General features: G+C 38.7%; 1 protein-coding gene across 1 annotated transcript in view; it reads right to left on the reverse strand.

Moving 5' to 3' along the window:
* NID1 (nidogen 1) overlaps positions 1-17,623 on the reverse strand; it is a 108,330-nt gene that overhangs the window by 9,681 nt on the left and 81,026 nt on the right. Inside the window, exons 13-18 of the mRNA XM_063443361.1 lie at positions 11,185-11,400; positions 8,853-9,028; positions 8,240-8,366; positions 6,647-6,818; positions 3,562-3,719; positions 2,624-2,747 (exon numbers count right to left, since the gene is read on the reverse strand). Coding sequence (XP_063299431.1) covers positions 2,624-2,747; positions 3,562-3,719; positions 6,647-6,818; positions 8,240-8,366; positions 8,853-9,028; positions 11,185-11,400 — 973 coding nt within the window. The remainder of the gene's footprint in view (positions 1-2,623; positions 2,748-3,561; positions 3,720-6,646; positions 6,819-8,239; positions 8,367-8,852; positions 9,029-11,184; positions 11,401-17,623) is intronic.

Raw genomic sequence — 17,623 nt, forward strand, 5'->3', positions numbered from 1 at the left:
TCAACCTGGGGAGGTCAGCCTCCCGGTCCAGGAAGCTCCAAGTAACATGTAGTCCACCTCTCTGTAGATGAATCCTCGGAGGCTACAGGGCTTATTAGCCCTGTAGTGCAGCTATTCAAAGGCTGGGGTTCCAGCATAGGGCCTCTGTAAGGCTGCAAATTGGTCCATTGGTCCTCACTCGAAACGTTTGTCTGTCACTACAGGATGGATGTTTCTTTTCTTCTGATTCTCAGTTTGGTCTTTCGGTTTTGAATTCCTCATGTATTTACTAAAGTATTTTTTGGCATAATTTACTCTCTCTGTTGTTCTTACTGCTTGGATATTCCCATTAGTTAAATTCTGCCCTGATTAGCCAGGAATACTTACCATAATTTTCTAGATTATTATTCATGGCAGCATAGTTTTCTCACCCCTTATTTTAGATACACTTTCTTACTTGACTAGGGATACCATTTTGTTTCTTTGGATACTAATTGCTTAATTGGTTTTCCTGTTCTATCCTGTTCTATAGAAGGAGGAGCTAACCCATTAGTTAAATGCTGCCATGAATAATAGCCAGCAAATGAAAATTACGGTACATACATTTTAATTAATAGTCTTATTAGCTTATAGTTATATTTTTCCGTTCTCTATTCCAGCTGTCTCCTCTTTCTCATTTTCTTCAAACTATTTTCCCAGTTCCAAGTATCTGATTACACTATTGTTCTTTACTCCTTCTTTATATTTTTTCCTCTCCCACTCCTGGAATTTCTGTATGACAACTCGAACACCTGCGATCAGCAAGTTGACATCCTCTTATTTTACTAATAGAGTAATGTATAGACAGACTACTTTTTCTAAAAGGGTCAATACAAAAATATTCAAATAGTGTAATTAGGAGAGAAGAGCTCTGTAGAGTTTCCAAAGAGTTATATGATTGATTAAAAGATAACTAGATATGCCTAAAGGGACATGATTTGCACCCAGACCACTTTAGCTCATTGAAGTGGTCTGAGTGCATATTCCCAAGTCCCTTAACCCTGCAAAGGTCATTTTCGCAGTTTTTTTTATAAACTGCAGTAAGTACCTCTGAACGTTAACCCCACCTTCTTGTGGTATAACAGACAGCCACTAGAGGGACTTCAGGGTTGTTAGGCAACTTTTGGTCACCTAACTGATGCAGAACGTTTTCACACCATTCATGAGGACATCCAGCATTACCCAAAACCCCATAAGAAAGCATTGTATAATGCTTTCCTATGGAGGAAGTACTAGTGCGAGCGTGGCTACTGCCGCGTATGCGCATTAGGTCTCCCCCGTCAGCGGGAAGGAGCAAATGTGCTGGAATAAGTTAAGTGACAGAAGGGTTTTCTAACCCCTTCTGAACCATGCCGGGGAAGGGAGGGGACTGGACATAGGGGGGCACTATACAGAGCTACTGCCAGGAAAAAAACCTTTGTTTTCCTGGCACTATAGTTTCCCTTTAAGAAGTATTTAGACTAAAGCTCAGGAAACTAAATTAATCAATTAGGACAACATTTGTGTGCAGAATATTCCACAAGGAAAACCTGAGTCTTGCATCCAAAAATATTTTGTCAGTGCCACAGTAAGGGAATATTCATATTGTGCACTCCAGATGCAGATACACTATCTAAAACATATTGAGAAATAAAGAGTTCTAGATGTTACCACATGATAAAACCAAATAATCTCTAATGGGCACCATTGCAGACAAATCCTGGATTTTTCTCTACACAACTCAAATATTTTTGTTGTATTTTCTCATAGAAAAAGATTGCATATTTGTCTCTTCTTTTCACAATTTATTATGCATCTCTCCATAAACCACCTGTTTAACTGAAGTAATGAAGTTAAAGGAGAAACAGTCAACATTTTGTATTATTTAAAATAAAAGAGACATGTATAATTGTCTCTGTGTGTATTGCTTTGCACTGCATACCATTTAAGCAAACACGTACACATTCTAGCTTACTTTTGTCCTATGTGGATGGCCGTCTTAACCCCTTAAGGACACATGACATGTGTGACATGTCATGATTCCCTTTTATTCCAGAAATTTGGTCCTTAAGGGGTTAAACTCTTCTTTGGGTGGAAGCACAGATTATCTGTCTAAAATCTGTACAAATAAAAAGTGGCAAACATTTGCATATCCTAACATCATGCATAAGCAGTGTGGATCTTAGAAATGTACTCTGGGATGATTTCAATCCTTTAGATTGTGCATGATCTTAACTGATAAGATGTACTTCTGAGCAAAGAGGCAAAAAGATACCAATCGCCATGGAGCTACAAAGAATGTAATGTTGTCTTCACTAATGACAGATTTCCTTCACATCTGAAAACTATATTTTTAACTTTGGGATGTTAATTAGCTGTACCACAATCCTGCAAATCATCTTTAAAGAACATTAGATGATGCTTATTCTACCATTACTAACTCCATATAATGCATATGTCACCAATATAGTTTGAACTATTTTATCTAACAGGAAACAATTTTCCTCAAGACTGGACAGATTTAAAATGGTTGTTAAGCTTGACTTCTTTAGAATATATTCATTAATCATGCAACATAGAATAATGTGAAAAACTACAGTATGCAACTGTTAAATAGATAAATTACCTCTTCCAATCTGTGTAATATAAATTCTTCCCATAACTTGTTATACCAAAGGGATACTGGATGCCTTCAACAATCTTTCGTCGACCAGGCTGACTAGGATTCATACACTCCACTCTCTTGGTTCCTGTTATCAACAGTTTAGTTTTTGTGTTTTTAATAAATCATTATTTGGTTTAAAATGCATTTTAATGAAGTTGGTAGGAGTCATAGGAGTGCTATGTATGTCAGAGTAAAAAAGATTTGTAGATATGTTCCAGAAAGTGTAGAAAAGGTTACTGAAGCATAAACTACATTTCCTTAATCTCTGTATTGCACAGTAAGCAAGTCAATCTAAGAAATATCATTTCTACTGCATCAGTTTCAAATAATTCCTTAAAGAAACACTCTAAAATGACATACATATTATGATTATATATTTTAAAGTTAGTGTGTTTTTATTATTGTTTATACTCCTGGCCTTTCCACCAATGATAGTCACAGCTATTTGAAGATAATATTAAAAAGAGCAACAAAAAATGATCAAGGATTATAGCAGAGGCCCAGCTGGCCTAACAACAAATATCTCAGTAAACTAGTCTGACCCTGTACTACATATCAACTAGTCAAACTCATCTCAATTAAAAAAACAAAACAAAACAAAAAACACGACAAGGAACAGTGGAAGCAGCTAGGTTCACATATAGGGTAGTCCCAATTTGTGATTACTGCGCAAAGTCTATAATAGTTCTTTTTAACCGCTTCTATCTTACAGGTTCAGTGCCTATTGTTTCTAGAACCACAGAGTTGGTGTTTGAGGAAATTACAACTGTGTTATCCAAAATAATACTAGTAATGTTTAAATCCAGGTAACAGAGAGAACTATTGTAGTTGTAATTAGCACATCCAACAAGGAACTGAATAATTCTCCATATCTTTTTCCAACGACGTATTCAAATTACCTGCATCAACCCAGCAAAGCATGGATGAGTATGGGTCAATAGTAAGTCCATTAGGTAGCCCAAGATCATCCTTTACCAGAATTCTTCTGTTGGTTCCATCTAAGTAGGATGTCTCAATCTTAGGGGCAAATCTGTTCCAGTCAGTCCAATAAAGATTTCTACAAGGAAAAGAAAAAGGGTAACTCACTAAGTGAAGGTTATCTTTATAGCATTAAAAAGTAAGTTTGCTTCTAGTTAAGCCATGTGTTTATGTAAGATCAGGCATCTTTATATGATAATCCATGAAATTTGTCATGAAGCAAGAATTCATTAAGAGCTTATGTGCAATTACCGGTAACAAATTGAAATGTGTTTTTATTTAAAAAACAAAATAAAAACAAACTGTTTGTAGCAATCACATCCCTCTATGTAAACAAAACTGGACACAGTATACTTCCTTCTCATAGCTATGAACACTCTGAGAAGCATATGATGAGTTTACTTTAACTAATCTAAAGAAATATGAAGCTGGAAAACAGTACCTAGAATTCGAAAGACAAAGGGAAAAAAAAGACATTGTTAAACAGATTTCTGATCAACTGACTACAGCAAAAATACAACAAAAGACTTGATTCTTACCGTACTGTGTTATATTAGGTTACATATTATTTACTTTGCACACATTCAAACCACCAGTCAGAGCTCATCTCTTGAAAGAATGGTGCATTATCATTTTACTAAACTCAACACCCAAAGGTGTGAGAATATCCACATTCTCTTCTTTCCACATACACATTAAAAAGGTGGAGGTGTGTAAATTACTACTGCTCTTTACCCTCCATGTGTTCCCTTTAATCAGATTATTCAATTTACCACTGCTGGCTGGAATCTTTCTCAAGCAGACGCTTTTTGTCTCAACATTAATACCCATCTCCCTTTTCTTTACCTACCTTTTTCCCTACATTTATACTGGATATTTTATTTTCCTATGAATACATTAAAGTTTTTTTTAAACCTGTATCCTACCTTACTGTTCTTTTTGGACCCCCATAGATTGTTGCAACATTGTTCCAATAGCTATATTTATACATTTATTCAATTTACATTGTTACTTCCATAAGGCATTGTTGTGTCTGCTTTTTTCCACACATTAGGGGGTTCCAATCTTAGTATATACAGGACAGATTAAGCAGGCTATGTAGACTTCTCCTTTTATAATTTTCCACCCACACTTTGTTTTTTCACTATTATTTTAGTTGTTTCGCTTTGTATGTGTCGTTTTTTGCCTAATGCTATTTGTATAATAAAGATTAAGTATTTGTGACTTTACCAATTATACTGAGTTGTTTAACTCTTTATGTGGGTAATTTCCCTGTTTTTGATCGTCAATACCCCAGGTGGTTTTTTCACCTAGGATTTTTTCTTTCAGAAACTGTTTTTGCTATTTCTCTAGTTGTCTCTTCTGGGTGATGCCCATTTTACCCACTTCGTCCCCCTTGACTTCTAGGTCAGGTCTTTCCTGCCCCTTTAGTCTTGCAATTTTTTGTAGTTACTCATATAACACAATATTACACTTATAAAGGGGTGGGAAAAACAAAGACTAACAGGAAATATGGTCCTGCCTGCATAAATCATAGTATGAAAATCTATCTGAATATGCAAAAATGTGCTACCTGCTGTTTTATGGTGTTTGATTCTGTGAAACGATGCTTGGTGTCCTTATGTTTTGCATGAGGTCATCCAGTGTCTTCAAAACAATATTGGAATGCACTGAATCAATACTTTTCTATGGGAAATGCCTAATGCAAGCCACACTCACAGGGCAAGCTTTGTTATTCAGGTAGTATTGCAACCAACAGGTTGTGCTGCACAGGCCCCAGAGCAAGTTATGGTAGGGTGTGGAACTGCACTCTGTCCCTCTAAGTAGTATGTAGCTGGGTGTAACTCGGACAGTCTCAATACCAGAGACCAAATGCTGAATAACAAAAATTGAAGAAAGGTCCAGGCACTCCAAGGTACAAATCAGGCAACTTTATTGAACCCACGGTCTTTGTAGGTCAAAACATTGTGATGGAGTGCGTTCAAAAAATTGCCTGGTTTGTACCTTGGAGTGCCTGGACCTTTCTTCTATTTTTGTTATTCAGGCCCGAGAGCAAGACAGAAGTTGCACCTATAATGGGTACAGGGTGACTTAAATAAGAGAGCCATCTGGGGACCTACATGAAGTCCGAAACATGCTCACAGTGATGGTGACTACCCTCACCGTAGCTCAATGGTTTAAAAGATGTAACACTTCCTAAAAATACTATTTCACATTAAGTAATTGAGGACAGTAATAAATAACATTGTGTAAGCCTACTTCTCATGAATGTTTCTATTAGGGTCACAAATATTTTTGGTTTCTTAAATTGGATTATACTTTTCAAATAAGGTGCTGTATGAGTATTGTTTGCATTTTCTATGTTCATACATTAGGTAAATATTCCATACATTGAGGAAATACTACAAATATATTCATACTAAACCTATACGCAAAGTCAAGTTAGCTGAAAAGTTTCAAGAAATTTTCTTCCAAATTCTTATATACTGAATTCAAAGAACTTCAAAAGATGTATTCACTATAGTAGTAAATAGTGAATTGTGAAAAATTTACATTTCCAACTACTATATTTTCAGTTCTGCTGTTGTATATAAATTGTTAACTTGGTTTGGGTATATTTGTAGTTCTTAGAAATAAATGATCAGCAACTATAGTCTTAAATAAGCTATGTGACCATACGAATTATCTAAAAGGGTTTCTTCATTCATGAAACATAGCTTTCCCACAGTCATGGCTATGTTATTTTCTTAATGTATATGACATTCGTTCAGTAATCCATCCATCACAGTTCACCCCATCAGTTACACACATTCATGTTCAGTGGTGCATATTTAATGCAGACATGAACAGGAGACACTTAAATAACACAATCATAATATACACTGCTGATGGTTTTCTACTTTTAACACAATCTTGTAATAGAAAACTATAATGGTTTGTGTTTTAAGTAAACCAATTAAACAATAACAACCCCCCCCAAAAAAACAAGTGAGTTATAAAGCTTACCCTTTTGCAGCATCTGCAACAATTCCTCTAGGGTTTTCAAGATCAGTATCAAATAATACCCGACGGTTACTTCCATCCAGTTTGGAGACTTCAATCCTATTTAGTACAGAATCAGTCCAGAAGATATTTCGACCCAGATGGTCAACAGTTATTCCTTCAGGACTTCCTAGGTCTGCATTTGGAAATACAATGCTTGTATATTAATTACATAACATTAACTTTTTTTTTTTTTTTATTGAGGTTTACAATTTCAGTTTACAAATTTTAGTGAGCGAGAATGAAGATCAAACTAGCTGAGTTGGAAAAAATCTGTCATTTGGAATGTGGAGACTCCCACTCCTATACGGCTAATTTGACTGAGCCTGGTGATGGAGGAGCAAGTGAGCCCATTTTCAACAATAATATACATTACCCTTGTGTAGAGAAGTTAAAGGGACACTAAAGGCACTCAACCACTTAATTTCATTGAAATAGTCTGGGTGCAGTGTCCCTTTCCCCTTAACCTTCAGACAAACTGGAATGTTTAATTTGCTGAGTTAAGACTGCCTATAGTGACTGGCAACCAGACATCCACTAGTGGCACTCCCTGCTGTTTCATGGTGTTTGATTCTGTGAAACAATGCTGGATGTCCTTATGCTTTCAATGAGGTCGTCCAGTGTCTTCAAAACATCCATCGAAATGCACTGAATCAATGCTTTCCTATGGGAAAGACCTAATGCAAGTCACACTCGCCGCGCAAAAGCATTAACTTAGGCCACGATTTCATGGCGCTGGAAAGAGGTAAGTTCTTAATGCTATAACGTTCCTTAAAAAAACCCAAATACAAATAAAACTGAAAGTTAGGCACATTAGAAACTTAATAATCTAATTGAATGTTGTAACTGTATTGTACTCTATGCTTCTTTATGGTGTATTTGTTATTCTGTTGTGTTATAATGTTTTAGGCTTTGAGTTCTGCATTGAATATTGGAAAAGCAAGCGATTTTACAGTATTTTTCAATCTTAAAGGGATACTATAGTCACCCAGACCACTTTAGCTCAATGAAGTGGTCTAGGTCACACGCCCCCAGGTTTTAACCCTTCAGATGTAAACATAGCAATTTCAGAGAAACTGCTATGTTTACATTGCAGGGTTAATCCAACCTTAAGTGGCTGTCTTCCTGACAGCCGCTAGAGGTGCTTCTGCGATGCTGGATGTGAAAGTGAGATATGCTTTCCTATGGACACTTGCCGCGCATGCGCATTCCGTTCCACTCGGGAGCTGACGTCGGCGGGGGAGGAAAGGTCACTAGTGCCGAGGGAGCCTGGCGCTGGATTAAAGTAAGTAGCTGAAGGGGTTTTAACACCTTCAGCGCCAAGGGAGGGGGGGGATCCTAAGGGTTATATAGTGTCAGGAAAACAAGTTTGTTTTCCTGACACTATAGTGATCCTTTAATGACATTCAAGAATGGACAGGGCCATGGACTATAGAAAATTGTCCCCAAAAATACTATATAGTTCCTGTGAAAAAATATTATGAAATATAATTAAAAATACAATTTTGACTCATGAAGTGTTTTACTTACTGGTACATATATGAATACATAAAATACCTGTTTTGATAACTGCTGTTGGTTCACCACCATTTATACTGGCTCTGCTGATGGAAGGTCCACTAATGTCAGTCCAGTACACAATTTTGTCAACACAATCATAGGCAACACCTATTATGACTTTATCCTGTAGATAGTGAAGAAATTGAGTTTCCAAGTCATGCTACAATTTCATGCTACTAAATAAGACAGATAGGAAGTACATATAATAGTTGGGTTCTCATAAACCGGTGGACTGCAATGTCAGTTGTTAGTGTGTGCATGCAGAGATGCATTTACAAGGCCAAAGATGCACTGGTTAATGATAAAACTTTCAGTATGGAAGTCATCAATAAATAAAACTAATAACCTTTAAAATAACAGATATTTTAATACAAACATTAGTTACTATAAAGTGATGTGTTTGTATTCAAAGTCAATATAGTAGTTTACTAAAAGTAAGCAATTCATTTTAAAATAATTTATAGGACACAAATGACTCAATTGCTGTTATTTTGCAGTTACAAATAAATAAATTATTTATTTCACTCAAAAGCCTCTGCTAAGATAATACATCACACAGCAGCTCATAGTAGAGTAGAATCTGCACTTGATAAAACTTGATAAAACCTACTGGGATATGAAGTAAAGCTTTGGCATCAGTTTTCTTCATATTGTTTCCCTCTAACGGAACATGTTCAATCTTCCCACTTTGGGCAAAAAGCAAATGTGTTCCCGATGGCAGAGGAAACACATCTGGTCTTGGAGTGGGCCCAACAGGAGGAGGAGGAGGAGTAACTGTTTCAAGACCTATAGGGAAACAATGAACAGCAGTCTGAGGATGATGTTTAACAAATGTTTGGTGCAAGCCTTGTAATGGCTTTCATCAGAACGTGCTAAAATACATGTAGGAAGGAAGATACCAAAGCTTTCTGCAACAACAAAAAAAGAATAGCACATAGCTCACTAATTTCTGATTGTTTTGTTTAAATATACATTTGTAAGATGTAATCAACACAGTGGAAAAACAAGTTCTATAATGCCTCGTTTCCACTGAGCGGATCGGTTCGGGTTGGTACAGTTTGGAAGGGTTAGAATGGTCCAGCCTATTCAGGTGAGCGCTTCCACGGCAAGTCAGACCTTCAGGGGCCATGCAGGGTTCATAAAAAATGCTCCTTCTGTCCGCCAATCAATGGATTGTATAGTAGCTCCGCCTTAACCGTACCGCACCATTTCCTATGGCCCTACATCTGAAGCAGGACCCTGAATGGTGCGGTTCGGTTCGGTTGTATGGGCCACTTTCATAATGGAAATACTCAAAATAGTGTACCGTACCGAACCCATCCGCTCAGTGGACACGAGGCATAAGTAACCTCGCTACATATCGCAGCACCTTTCGTTACCTTTGTTTCTATTTGTTCACATTCATAAGAACCCTCAGTTAGACAAAAAAAAGATGGTATACATTTTCTTATGAGATACTTTCAACAATATTTAATCTGTGGCAACTTGAGTTTTGTAAAGAGTAGTTTTGCAAAGTATTTATAACTAACAACATTGCACTTATTTCATCTATTTGTTTCATTGAAGTGTACTGAATAAAATGTGTTTAATGCATTCTACAGCTTGTGACTTTTAGAAGGAAAAAAATGATAATCTTTTGGAAGATGCTTATTTCTAACACAATAGAGCTCACACCCCCACACACCCCCTCACACCCCCACCCCTGTAAGCTAAAAGGTTAAAAAACGATTTAGATGCACGATTCCAACACCTATGTCCCTGACTTCATCTGATGGGGGTGGGAGAGGGGAAATAATGGGCATGCGCGGCCAGCACTTTAGATCTTTCCCATAGGAAAGGGAATTTCAGTGACGCAGGATGTCCTCATGCAGAGACTGAGGACGTCCAGTGTCAATAAGGCAACCAAAAGTCCGTGAGCAAAGAGGAAGTGCCTCTAGTGGCTGTCTGACTGACAGCCACTAGAATCAGTCTTAGTCCTGCAATGTGATTATTGCAGTTTCTCAAAATCAATGTTTTACATTGCAGGACTAAGCAGGACAGGGACACTGCACCCAGACCACTTCAATAAGCTGAAGTGGTCTGGGTGACGATAGTTTCCCTTTAAATAAACCTAATGTAGTAGTCAATGTATGGTTGTCGCAATAATCTGAATTAATGAAAGAACATCTGATTTAAAACGTTGGTATTTAGGACAATCCCACCCGACGTAAGTCATGGTGACTATTTCTCCAACAATTTTCGAGCACACCTAAAACATATTTTAGGAGTCAGGTGAGGTACATCAGATAAACATGTATGATGTTGTTTTAAATTGAAGTATTTCATTTTCTAGATATGGAAAAAAATTATTGAATATGGGTTCAATTGTTATGTTTTGGGATAATTGGTTATATATCGTTAGCTTTTTTTTTCCTTTTTATGTTTTCCACTTGTTATTTTATTGTACCTGTTTTAATATTTTATATAATGTTATGTTAAAAATGTATAATACTTTAAATAAAAGGATTTGGAACAAACAATAAACTTATCTGATATTCCACGTCAAGGCCACCCTTTCTAGCACCCCAGTCATCCTCCAGTGACATAATTCCCCCTCGTGACACGTGGAAGCAATCCTGGTGGGAGGGCAGAGGGGAGTGCTTGGGAGAGGGGGTGAACAAGACACCATTAGTCATCTGTCGCCAGCATGCTATGCGTGCTGGTAGCAGAAGCCCAAAATGCCCAGATTCAACATTTAACTCTTGTTCTGGGTCAGCTAATGGTGCTGCCATTGGAGGTGGAGTTACATCTCCAGCAACAATGTGCTATATTTCTCTATGTGCAGCATCCGTGACATGTGACATGCTTCACATACAGACTCTGAGCACCATGACCATGGTGAATGGATCAGGATGTTTGGAGTAATCTTTTAACACTGTTAAAACATACAATCTTCAACTTACATGGTGGTATCACTCCAGGGTCTACTCTGGTTCCATTTAATTCATTCCCATTTCTGTCCACGCACCAGCAATGCCCACTACTAGCATGGCATTGTCTGGGGCTATAGTTGCCATTTTCATCACACTGTGGAATAAATTGTCCTAATGGTCGGGGACCCCTTGGAAAGGTAGACAGTATACTTTCTTGGTGCAGCTGACATTTACTTTTCTCTGACTCTGTAAAGAAGCAAAATTGCATTAGAGCTGCTCTTATTAATGATTGCTCAAAATAATGGCTTATTTGAAAAAAATCATGTTTGTATAAATAATATGACAAAAATACTTTTTTCCCCTTTTTTTTTTCAAGGCATAACCTTTTGAATAAATCTTTATTTATTTGAGAAGTTTCAAGCAAGAAAACAGTGTTTTATAGTATCTATAACAATATATCCATAAAATAAATTCATAGAATTTCCATGCATACCTTCCTACATATTTATGGTGACAACTGTGTTTATCATTGTTTAAAATCATTTGCGTCAGCTAATACTGAAACTTCTTTTTTTACTTTATCTTTTATTTCCTTCCTGTCCCCGTCACTTCCCTTCTCTCTCTCCACCCTTCCTTTTTATCTTACCCCCTCATTCCTCTCCTTTTCTTCCTCTTAATTCCGTTCTTCCTGACCCAGTCCTTTCCGCCCGCCTTATCTCCACACATTTCCCTGTCCCTCTCTCCCCCTTAATTAGTAACTTCATTTATACTCAATCTCCCTATTTTCTCTGAGTATTCTACCCCTGTTCCTAACTCCAAATTCTCTCTCTACCTTATATGGCATTACTATTATCTGTGCTTTATCTTAGGATACCTATATGCTACGAGTACAACAAATGCAGTCTCCTTATTGCACTCAATGTGCCAAAGCAGCCAGCAGCCAGAGATGCCGACTATAATGTCTTCCAGTCTGGCCACTCGCCTCCCTGGCACACCAACCACAGTATTCAATATAAAAATGTATAAACTATGGAGAACTGCAGTAATATTAATCTGGGTACTTCAACCCCCCCACTCCCATTGTTTATGGTGCTAATCTCTCCCTGATGATGGTCTCATTCTCCTTGTATAGCGATATAATTGGCCCACAGTAACCAATGTTCCTTATGTTTCGGATTCGTATCTGTAATAGAAGCCATCATAGCTTCTGCTGCCTTCCTTTCCTTTATCTCACTAATGGATGAATCTATATAAAGGTATAAGTGACTTTGCAGCATTAAGCAAATGTCGCAGGATATATTTCTATACTTCGATACTGGCAACATTGTTGCATGTAAAAGTATATGCTCAAAATCAAATATCGGGTGATACTCCAGGACATCAATGAGCACCCCCTTCACCATATTCCAAAAAGGAACAATCTGGGGGCATTCCCACCACGTGTGTCTCACTGTCCCTTCCTCCCCCAAACATCTCCAACATTTAGAAGAGATCTCAGGGAAGATCCTATGCAATAGCACTGGAGTCCGGTACCATAATGACAAAAACATATAATTTACTTCCTGAAATTTGGGGCTAATCTAACTCTTGTGGTGCCATAGCAATATTCTCTCTCATTGAATTTTGGTGAAGGTTTAATAACATGACAAATATGGTCATCTAAGCATTGCAAGCTGACACACTAAAGTTTAAATTCCAATGTTATTATTATTTATAAACAGCCAACAAGATCCGTAGCACTGTACAATGGGTGGACTAACAGACACGTATTTGTAACCAGAAAGGTTAGACACACAGGAACAGAGGGATTGAGGGCTCTGCTCAATGAGCTTACATGCTAGAGGGAGTGGGGTAATGTGACATAAAAGGTAAGGGTAGGGTAGAAAAGTAGGTTGCTAGGATAGTATTCATTGAGGGCTTAGTGTTTTGTTTTGATGACCGTTTCAGGAGAGGAATCAGGGTGCGGGGAAGGAAAGCTGTTCACAGTTTAAGGGAAATCTGTTCAGAGTTTAATTGATATGCTTTCCTAAAGAAGTAAGTTTTCAAAGATTTTTGGTGCAGCCCTAGAGAAGTCTTTAAGGCGAGCATCAGAGGTAGGAGTACGAACAGAGGTTAGACATAGGTCTCTGGCAGAGCGTAGGGGCCTAGACAGGACATATTTGTGTATTAGTGAGGATAAGTAGGTAGGAGCAGCATTGTGTAGAGATTTGTAAGCAGGGATCTTAAATTGAGTCCTATATCTTACAGGAAGTCAATGTAGGGAGTGACAAAGGGGAGAGGCGTGGGAGGTATGGGCAGACAGGAATATAAGCCTTGCCGCCGCATTCATAAATGTTTTCGGCAAATGTTAACCCCTTAAGGACACAGCTTCAGAAACTGGACTTACCCTTAAGGTGTTCAACCGCAATTTGCATCTCTATCATTTATTGCACCAACATATGTTGTATGTTGTATGCTGTTTTTTAGAGGGCAAAAAAGGCTTTCATTCAATGTCACATATACATATATATATTCTCATTAATTTTACAAAAATGGCAACAAAATTGTGACACAAAAAATAATGTATGCATAATATGTACAGCGTAGGGGGGCGGAGCTTAACAAAGAGCCAGAGCAGACAACATTATTGGGGTAGCAGGGCACTTCTGGCACTATAACCACTACAGAACATTGTAGTGGTCATGTTGCTTGGATTGTTGTTTTAAAGTAACACAGGTGAACATCAAAGAGACATAGGCAACAGAAGACTTGAGTCCTTTCACAAATCTATGGTATAGATGGTATATGTGGGTGTCACAGCTCAACAGCCAATGGTCCCAGATTCAGAGGGTTCTGAAATTATGTTTCCTTCCACTAGCCTGTGTTTATTCTCTAGTTGAATGATTCTGGGAATACCAGAGAAAATCCACAATATCTACAATAGTGCTATCTCTCCTGCCCAGTATCTCCAGCCAGGCCATCATTAATTTGGTCAGATCAACACTTGCCCAAAGCTGTCTTGTTGGGTAGCCTGGAGAAAATAGGTTATGTTGCTGCTAACACATTTTCATATGCGTGTCCCCATACTCCTTTTTTTGAAAACTGTGTTCAAACTAGCCAGTATTTCCCATGTGCTTTGTTACTATTAATTGTTAGTCATTACCAGATCCAGACAGGCATTTATTTCTAGCAGAGGCATTTAGTTGTCATTGAAGAGGTTCAGAACTCAATAATCAAATCCACACTTACAGAGTTAAAAGCTCCTATGAACAAAAGTGGACTCAGATTTGCTACTTTTTTAAAGTTAGGATGAAATGGTTTTACCAAGAAAAATGTATTTCATGTTCAAGTACGCCATAGTACAAGCAAATAAATTATAACAAAAATAAATGCCCGTGTCCATCTATTGTAACATAATATATTTTTCCTTTTTGGGGCTTATTTGTACAATGAATGCATTGCCATTTTTACTTCCTGTATGGATCTTTATAGTCAGAGCCTCTATATTTCTGCTTTGCTTCCTTTAAATTTATTTTAAATGTATTTCTCACAGTATTTTGGTAGGAAGACACAACCACATAGGATATGCAGACCTTTAATTCTGTTTTGTTCTCCAGATTCTTTTATCAGTGATACACACAGGAAGTTTACTGTTAGTCAAAATATTTCCCATGTGAAAAAGATTTACAAAACAGTGTAGTAGTGGTGCAAACAATTACTTGGGGCTATGATATCCAGCCAATTTTATCTGTAGTAAACATGCCCTCCATTGACTAAAACCTTTAAAGCTCAAACATCTGTTTTGATTTTAAAACTGAAAAAGCAAGCAGAAAAAATTGACTTCAGACATTGATAATCTGTCTATAGATTTTCATTTCTTAGAAAACCACTATTGCAAGAAAATGCCCAAATTGCATAGGACATCATAGTCACCCAGATGACTTCATCTCAATGATTACCATTTAACCCTGTAATTTAAAACATTGCAGTTTTTAATAAAATCAAGCTTTTGTTGAGGAGCTTAATGAGCACCTTAAGAGTTACTTTGCTACAAATGAGAATTCAGACTTGAAAATAGCAACAGGGGTTGCTCATAAAATTGCCTACCTTAAAAAACTTTCTAATAATCAAATGAGAGAATGGTTAGAATAGTTAAAGAATTAAATGGGAAGAATAAAACCTCAACTACACAAGTACCCACGCTGACATTTTGGAACTACAATCCAAGTTTGTATATCGGCGCCAAAAGAAAATGACCACACAACCTAGGCCTCCTCGGAAGACCAAGCGTTGGATGAGCTGGATGACTTCCCAAACGCTGGGGGATTACACCACCCCTCCTCGGATGAAGAAAACAAGCTGCCCTCCACTAAGGGGATGTAAAAGCCTTTCTCCGCAATATCCGCAAGATGTTTGCAGCAGACCTCACTATAATGCGTGAGGAGATAAGCGCGGTGGAAGGGAGAGTTAAGAAGGTAGAGGGGGCACCCAGACAGCACGATGCCAAAAGCTTGAAGCCCAAAATGCAGAGCTCCAACACACCCAGTCCTCGCTTACAGCCGCCTAGATGCAATGGAGGATAGACACAGAAGCTGGAACGTCAAAATATGGGGCATCCCGGAGACCGTGCTCCCAGAAGACCTGACAATATGCCAGGAGGCTTATCACCACAATACTCACGCCACAGCAGGCAAAACAAACCGTGATCGACGGGGTATACTGCATCACAAGAGCTACCAGAGCCCCTGCAGATTCCCCAAGAGATGTTTTCCTACAGCTCCAAACGAGGTCAGCTCAACTCATCCTCATGGCAGTAGTGAGAGGCATATCCAATCACTCCTTCGACAATGCGGCTCTGTCTTTTTACCAAGACCTGTCCAGACCTACCTTAGTGTGGAGAAGCCTGTTCAGACTGTTGACTACCGCGCTCCATCGACACTCAATCCCATACCACTGGGCATTCCCCAGGAGCCTGGTCATCACGCATGGTGGTGCAACATCCCGCATAACCGACGCATCAGAAATAGACTCTCTGCTTATGGCACTAGGCCTGACACCACATTCGGAGCCGACCACCCTCACACCGAAACTAAGACCCCCACACACATGGGGCATGTCCAAAGTAACACCGTTCCAGCCAAAAGGACCCGCCACCACACCACCCTCAACCGCGGTCAAAGCGCAAAGGGCTAATAGGCACTTAATGGGCACCTGAGACCCTGAAGGTAAAGTATACAAATTGGCTGATAGGACTGGTCCTCTTGTTCTACTGTTAATTATTCTGGTTTGCCGAGGACTCTTTTTACTGCAGCCGAGCATGGCTTTCATTGAATTTTTATTTTTTCTTATATTTTTTTTTTCCTTATATTTCTGCCTCATTTCTGCAGTGTTGCCTTACGTGCATTGCCAGTTCATATTTTGTTTACTGATATCACTGCCCAGTATCTTATTAACCATGAGATTATATTATTTTTTATGCTACCAATCTGCGACACCATTTCCAAACCCTATCTCGCTAATTTCACACTTGCACATACACCTGTGAGCTGTTGCTTCCCTGTAGCCCTGGTGGTAATGTTACATTACTATAGTCTACGTACTCCTGAAAAACTAGCCTGTGACCCATACGCAATTTCTCACACTCTATATTACATGTCGTTGTGTCCAGGGCCGGCCTTAGGCATTTAGACGCCCTGTGCGAAAAATCTTCACAGCGCCCCCCCCCCCCGTCATCCATGTATGCTGTAATGTTTGTGTTGTCTGTGTATGTGATAGTAGGTGTGATGACTGTGTGTGATATGTATGCTATGTGTGATATTTGTAATGGGTGTATTAACAGTGTGTGCTATGCGTGTATTGGTTGTATGTGACACACACAGAGTCAGACGGCCATACACACACACAGGCAGACAGTCATACACACACACACACACACACACACACAAAGGCAGACAGTCTCACACACAGACACACACAGGCAGACAGTCAGTCATACACACAGACACAGACAGTAATACACACAGACACACACAGAGGCAGTCAGTCATACAGACAGTAATACACACAGACACACACAGAGGCAGACAGTAATACACACAGACACACACACAGTCATACACACAGACACACATAGAGGCAGACAGTCATACACACACACACACGCAGACAGTCATACACACAGACACACACAGGCAGACATAGGCGTGCGCAGCCTATTGCATTAGGGTGTGCACCCTAAAGCACAAACACACGCCGCGTGTATATGTATGTGTGTATATATATATATATATATATATATATATATATTTATTTATTTATTTATGCACACACACACACTGCTGTGTGTGTGTGTGTGTGTGTGTGCGCATGTAAGGGCGCTGTGTGTGTGTGTGCTGTATGTGTGTGGGTGCTGTATGTGGGTGTGGGTGCTGTGGGGGTGCTATATGTGTGTGTAGGTGCTGTGTGGGTGCTGTGTGTGTGTGCTGTATGT

The sequence above is a fragment of the Pelobates fuscus genome, chromosome 2 (genome assembly GCF_036172605.1).
Source record: "Pelobates fuscus isolate aPelFus1 chromosome 2, aPelFus1.pri, whole genome shotgun sequence".
Lineage (NCBI taxonomy): Eukaryota > Metazoa > Chordata > Amphibia > Anura > Pelobatidae > Pelobates > Pelobates fuscus.